Raw genomic sequence first — 6,980 nt, 5'->3', positions numbered from 1 at the left:
CTCTGTAACTAAGTTTCTGCAACTGTTCATTGATCATGTCGGCCTTTCATTGTATCTCTCATCATCCAACCCTGTGATGCTCCTGAGATACTCCCTTACAGCTTCTCTCGTGTCAAAACTCGAACCCATGACGAGTTTCTCAAGCTGTAATCATACATGAACCCTGACTTATTCAAGCATGAAGTTCTGACCCGGTCAACTTTGCAAATTTCTCCTTTTGCTTATGAGCTTCGATTATTGTCGGAGAGCTCCACCTTGACACTTATGGTCGTGAAACCAAACTGGTGTTCCTTACTCCTCTTCTGAGTCTATTCATCTTGAATTTCTGACTCAGGCATCCACGACGATTCCTCTAAGGTATAACTCACACACGCTTCTACTAGCTGTGGTAGCGACTTTATGCTTCTTGAACAAGTGTTGATGATTATTGTCAAATACCCTTTATCCTCAGGATTACAACCAGTCGTAACAACCTGTTCAACCCGATTCCGCCTGCGTATTTTTCTCTGCCTTTGACCAGAGTCTTCAAGCTAAGTCTAACCTTGAATCGGCCTTTCCCTTTAGGTTCTTCCTGTTACTCACACGACCTCAATAAAACTGCTACATGCTGTTATCACAAATAGCCATTTGCTCCAACATACCCTTGTGTAGGCTTTTACACACTTTGTCCGTGCTCTAGTTGCTGGTACAACCTATTCCTGCCACACTGACTTGGTGACTATTCTGGCTTTCTTCTTACAGCCAGAAACTTTCCGTGTCACTCTCACGACCTCACTAAAGCTGTTACATGTTGTTACCACAAATAGCCATTTGCTCCAGCATATACTTGTGTAGGCTTTTACACACTTTTCCCTTGCTCAAGTTTCCTCTTCGTGGAGGTACACACTGTTTCAGTCACACTAACTTGGTGACTCTTCTGGCTTTCATCTATCCGCCAGAAACCTTTCCTCTCATGCACCCACGAGCCTGACTTGAACTGACCCAAAACAAATCACCTTTGTTTCGTCATATTGTTGTCACAGGACAACCAACCTGTGCAGCTGCAAGATCTGTTGGTCATCTTTCGCTAAGATAACCTGCATTCCTTGTGATCTCTGAAAAATCTTCAGTCCCTGTGAGATTGATGACCTTTGATTCCATCTCCTTAAGTCTAGATTTGACTTAATGTGAGTCTGTCTTCCCTTATGATATCCTCTATCCCAAACGACTCAAATCAATCTCCAACACTGTTGATCACAAACACGCCCACCTGTGCAGCCTTCTTGCTGCAGCTTACGCGAGTCTTCCCTTTCTTGCAAATACTGCTGCATCCCTTGAAAGTCTCTCATTATGATTTCACCAACCTGAAACCATCACGTGCATTGAGGTAGTCCTCTGTGAACGCCTGTCTCTGACGCCGTTATTGTCTACCACAACCGAACGCCATATGTTTTCTCTGACGCTACCTGTTCAACGTCATCTTTGGTTTGTCACACTTAATGCGATTGTGACTACAAATCTATTGATTCTTCTTCTCCATAATTTCCAGCTGATGTCAATGCTAACTTGAAGCTCCTACAGAACCTGAATCACCACTGCCTCCTACCAGAAGCCCTTTGACTCAATCCTCATCCAACCTCAATAGCCCGTAAACACCAAACTCCTCATGCTGAGAATTTCCATTGTAACAATATGAATGAACACCTTGCCTTGAACATCACTCTGAACCGCTGCTGTTGCCAACAGATCTCGCCGCTTAGCTCAACTTGCTAAGAAGACTTTCAACGCAAAGAATCTTTGCTCAACCTCTGCTCAAACAAATCATTACCTCTGCAACCGTGATACCATGTAGACCCATTTGTTTCCCCCTCATATGCACTGAGAAGCCAAAACAAACTACTACTGAATCCCATGCAGAAAACCCGAAACATACATGTTTCCATCCTGAATCAATCTCGATTTGACACCGCCACCTGTTCAGCCGAACTTTTCCTTAAACAAGTAAGTTCCTTGTTCTCGCATATCCATCCCAACAGAAAACTATGTGTTACGCCAAACACATATCTGCTTAGAAAACCACACTGCATTCCCTCTGAAAATAGCAGTCTTGTAGTATCTTGTTCTCTGAACCTTTACTCGACTGTAGACTCTCATAATCACACATAGACAAACCCGCATGAGTCGATCTCCTTCAATTCTTCTGCAACACCCTTCACGCTGACTAAAGAATACCATCTGAAACAGCCATGAAACACTCATATCATTCAAGGTTCTGAGGTGTCCCCTAGTTCCAAGAATTACATGAGATACCGAGCTGAAATAACCACATATATTAGAACACCATCTGCAACTGATATACCATGTAGAGATAACCCAAGAACACCGTGGAATCCCTCACTGAATCTTTAGAAAATCCCATACAAAACCAGTGCGAAACCCCTTGTGTTCCACTATGCTTTCAGTTCCAATAACTTGCAGAACATGAAGAAACCCAAGACTCCAATGCATATAGTCACACATGCCTTGTGACTGCAGATCGAAGACAGCTCCGAAACTTTTCTTTCTTGTGCTAGCAGCCTGCCACCATCTTATCTTGTGAGTAACCCGAAGTCCTTCTCACACAGTAGCAGATTCTTGCACCCCTGGAGAACTCTAGAGAAACCCTGATTTCATAACTAGAAATCATCTCAACCGATTCAACTGACTCGTGAATCCTTCCTACGTAAACTTGTGCAGCTGCAGCGAAAAACGTCCAACAGTTTTCCTTCTTCTCTTGTAAACCGAAAATCTCTTTGACCTGATCTTGTAACTCGGTTTATCCTCTGATTTTTAACTTAATCAGATTCCACGTGTGTGGAACCACGTGACCACCAACTTCCATTAAACCTTGCGAGTTTCTTCTATCTCGCTTGGAAGCTTCTTCATATGTCTATCCTCCTCGAGACGTGGACTCCATGAATCAATGATCCTATGCTCTGATACCACTTGTGGGGGGTTATGATGCCCACTTGTAGCGGAATACAAGCTCATAATACCTCTGTCCCTTTCACTACTCATACAATTCAATCCTTGTTCATGACTCAAGAATTTTTCACTCAGTTCACGGCCGCAGCGCGCTACATCTAGGGTGGATCCATGATCCACAACATCCACTATGAAGTATCGGAAAACACCTCCGATGTGGTTTACAAGATCATTACTCTCTCTGTCCTGGGTATACAAACCCTAGAGAGTATAAAGAGATTACAATAGAAGTACATGGCTAAGAGCTAAGCCTAGAACAACATATCTATGTCTAGCTTAATCTATCTCTCCAAGAGATGCCATGGAAGCACTCCCTGGATGCTTGAGGCTTCTGCCTCCCAGAGACTTGGCTTTCGCCACGCTTAGAGATCTCTATCGTGATCTCTCCTTCTTTGTATCAGCACTTGACCTAATGGACTTCAACGATTAGGCCCATATGTTGTCCGCGCGTAACTTGTGCAAGCCGATCCAACATTGAACATGTCTGATGGGCTTTGACCAAACCTCACAGCCATAACCGATGGTATGGATTTAATGTCAAGCTCATTGAGTGATGCTGCAGGGGCTATACCATTCCATTGGTGGTTTACCCATGCTAAAGACTTGAAGGCAGAGCGACGTGTTTTTTTTGGTGTTATGTTTTTCTTTTTTATAAGGAATAATTGTGTTTTTTTATTGTTTGTTTGTGTCTTTTTTTTTTGTATTGAGATAATCTTTTGATTAATTATGACAAGATAATTTAGCCTTCCGCATTTAAAGTGAAAAGTCTTGTTTTTTCCCCAAGAGAATAAGGAGAATTACCGAACTAACAGACAAACCACAACTAGGTTTTTGAGTTACATGACAGGACAGCCAGTCCACTATTACTCGTATAATTATTTGGAAACAAAAGAAAGTTGAAAATAAACATACAAACATGTAATGTCCTCACACCAAATGAAACACACAAGTTACACACTTACACTTGGTGATTGTATGTGATTGTTTCAAACACGTTCTTTGTAGCAATGACAGTGTTTGTCTGGTCCCTCAACAACTCCTTTACATACTGCCTTCCTCCCGTATTTGGCTACGCAACAGTGACAGCAATCGTTATTTGAACCTCTGAACGGCTCCGGCCCGCACTCTTCGGAGAATGTAGCATTTTTGCATCCCTTTGGAAGGCATCTAGCATTGATGTTCATAGCCTCAATTTTGAGGATTTCTACATGTTGACATATTCATCAAGATCATCACTCATCAGCACAAGATATTTAAAAGACAACTGCATAGCATAATAGAGAACTTCATTAAATTAATACCCGTTGAAGCCATCAATAGGACAAGCAAGAGAACGGTGAACGTAACGGAGCTGAGGTTCTTCGCCATTTCTTTTGGTTTTGCTTCGCTTTTTCTTAAACTTGTTTTTGTTTTTCTTGTCAGTAAACTTAGCTTTTGTGAGGCATATCCATATGTGTGGTGATCTATTTATAGTCAACATCTCGTAGCTTTGTTATAATTGTTTAATCTCTCTGTTTTTATGTCCGGTTCACCCAAGTTCATAATGTCGACACAATTATGCATTGCCGTATATTTAGTTTTTATTTTCGAAGTCAATTGTTTTTTTTTATCATAGTCGTACTTTAGATAAATAACTAAAATTGTGGTTGAATAAAAAAAATGTTAACCAAAGGAAAGTCGTCGTTGTATTTGTTGTCTAAATTTATTTTTTATAACGAGAATTGGTGAAATAACCAAAAACTAAAATTAAATTTTTATAGAGAAGGCAAAAAGAAATAAGAAGAAAAAGGAAGAGAGAGAAAGAATTTTGGTTTCTTTCTTAATTTAGGTTTTTTAAAGGGCAATTCTCATAAATAGACAATTTTCAAGTTTTGTTCACAAAAATAGACCACAATGAGAAAAATAACCAAAATATTTCATTTAAAAGGTAAAATGATACTAATACTCTAGATATATAAAAAATAAAAAAATAATATAAATTTTTTTTATAGTTTTAGATTATATTTTTTCAAATTCGAACTTTTTTATAAATTTTTTTTTTTGAAAACTTTTTTTTTTGAATTTTTTTTTATTTTTTTTTTCAAATTTTCTTTTTGTAATTCGAAGATATTTTTCGAAAATATTTTTAAATTTTTTTTTTCAAATTTTTAATATTTATTTTTTATTTTATAAAATTTTAAAAGAAATATCTTAGGATAACACTAAAACAGTTTATGTCACAAATATTGACTCTAAAGATCAAAATGACCTAAATGTTTTATTAAAGAGGTAAATATACACTTATACCCATAGGGCTAACTAATCCAAATTTTAGGTTTTAGATTTAAGCGGCGGGGATTTGAGATTGAGATTTAAAATTTTATAAAATAAAAAGTAAATATTAAAAATTTGAAAATAAAAATTTTAAAAATAGTTTCAAAAAGTATTTTCGAATTAGAAAAAGAAAATTTGAAAAAAAAAATAAAAAAAAAATTCGAAAGAAAAAATTTCAAAAAAAAATATTTTTATAAAAAAGTTCGAATTTGAAAACATATAATCTAAAACTATAAAAAAAATTATTATTTTTTTTAATTTTTTAATTTTATTTTTTTATTTTTTATATATCTAGGGTATTAAGGTTTTTTTACCTATTAAATGAAACATTTTGGTCATTTTCTTCTTTGTGGTCTATTTTTGTGACCAAAACTTGAAAATGTATATTTAAGAGAATTGCCCAAATTCTAAACCTCAATCACAAATCCTCACCCCTTAACTCTAAACCCAAAGTTTGGATTAGTTAACCCTAGAGATATAAATGTATATCTACCTTTTTAATGAAATATTTTGGTCATTTTGATCCTCAGAGTCTACATTTGGGACAAAAAAAAAATAGTGGTATCCTAGGGTATTTCTCTTTTTTTAAATCCATAATTTCTTAAGTTTAAAATAGCCATTGGTTAATCTATCGAAATGATGTAATATTGCGTAATCAACAATCCCTTAATTATCTGGATCATGGGCTCAACATCTATTATCGTGGAATGTCTCCATCCGAATGTAATTAGACGCAGTACATGCTTCATGTTTATCTTCCCGGTGGCCGCGAGTTAACTATTTTTTTTTATCATCTTTCCCCTAGTGGCTGGACAATCTGGTCCAAAGAGTCCACGAAATATGTATCCAAACTTGGCCACTTGTCTTGGCCCTATCGACCAAAAATTTAACGCTCATGTCCGCTCTCCCATCGTGCCCTTTCCTTCCACTTATCAAGGTACTAGATTAAGATAGCGCGGAATAAACATTATATATATAAATTATTTTATGTATTATATGTTCTTACATATTATGAAATAATAAATATATATTGAATAATTAAAAGTCAGTAACTATATCATTCAATACAACAGTATGAACACGATACCAAGGCAAACCCATGGAAATACTCCTTTATCAATGAAAAATAGACACTATGTAACTTTATTGCATTGGAAAATACTATGTTACAGACCCCCCCCCTTTTTAGGTAATTATTTCGGAGAAAGGGTTAATATTTGTTACATATATAATTAAATTGGTGCGAACGTATAAATCAATTTTATTAATCCAAACATTTTTTAAAATTTTTTTGATAGGATATGTAATTAAATTTAAATGATATTAACATACATAGTATATTTTTAATATTAAAGTCTATTTTATTTTTTTTTACTTTTTTTTAAAATGATGTTTTCTACTTATATGTTTTTTTATCAAGTGTATTTTTAATAGCAAAAATTTTAAATTACTGATACATTGTGGGATTAATAATTTTAGTAATTGATAATTTTAAAAAAATTATCAATGTTAGTTCAAAAATTTTATCAAAAAAAATTAGTCAAAGTAAATCTTGAAACTAAAATATTTATTTATTCAATATGGTTTATAGTTTAATTTAGAATGATATATATACATATATATTTTAAATCTTAATGATTAATTAAATTAGACTTTTATTTATA

The 6,980-nt window shown here is 35.4% G+C and overlaps 1 protein-coding gene across 1 annotated transcript; it reads right to left on the bottom strand.

Annotated features, from left to right (window-relative positions):
- Nucleotides 1–3,791: 3,791 nt before the first annotated feature.
- On the bottom strand, nucleotides 3,792–4,434 carry LOC106317368 (defensin-like protein 206). The gene is made up of 2 exons (XM_013755196.1): nucleotides 4,305–4,434; nucleotides 3,792–4,207 (listed from the first exon to the last, which is right to left on the bottom strand). Exons 1-2 carry the CDS (start codon nucleotides 4,369–4,371, stop codon nucleotides 3,990–3,992), a joined length of 285 nt encoding a protein of 94 aa, XP_013610650.1. The 5' UTR covers nucleotides 4,372–4,434; the 3' UTR covers nucleotides 3,792–3,989.
- Nucleotides 4,435–6,980: the final 2,546 nt, after the last annotated feature.

This window comes from Brassica oleracea, chromosome C9, assembly GCF_000695525.1.
Source record: "Brassica oleracea var. oleracea cultivar TO1000 chromosome C9, BOL, whole genome shotgun sequence".
Taxonomy (NCBI): Eukaryota; Viridiplantae; Streptophyta; class Magnoliopsida; order Brassicales; family Brassicaceae; genus Brassica; species Brassica oleracea.
Note: the sequence above shows the minus strand (reverse complement) of the source record. Positions and strands in the feature narration are given on the sequence as shown.

Excerpts from the sequence above, each read along its gene's own strand:
- LOC106317368 (XM_013755196.1), bottom strand. The coding sequence starts at position 4,371 with ATGGCGAAGAACCTCAGCTCCGTTACGTTCACCGTTCTCTTGCTTGTC. Across the intron at positions 4,208-4,304 it reads CCTATTGATGGCTTCAACGG|AAATCCTCAAAATTGAGGCT; the intron begins GTATTAATTTAA and ends GTCAACATGTAG.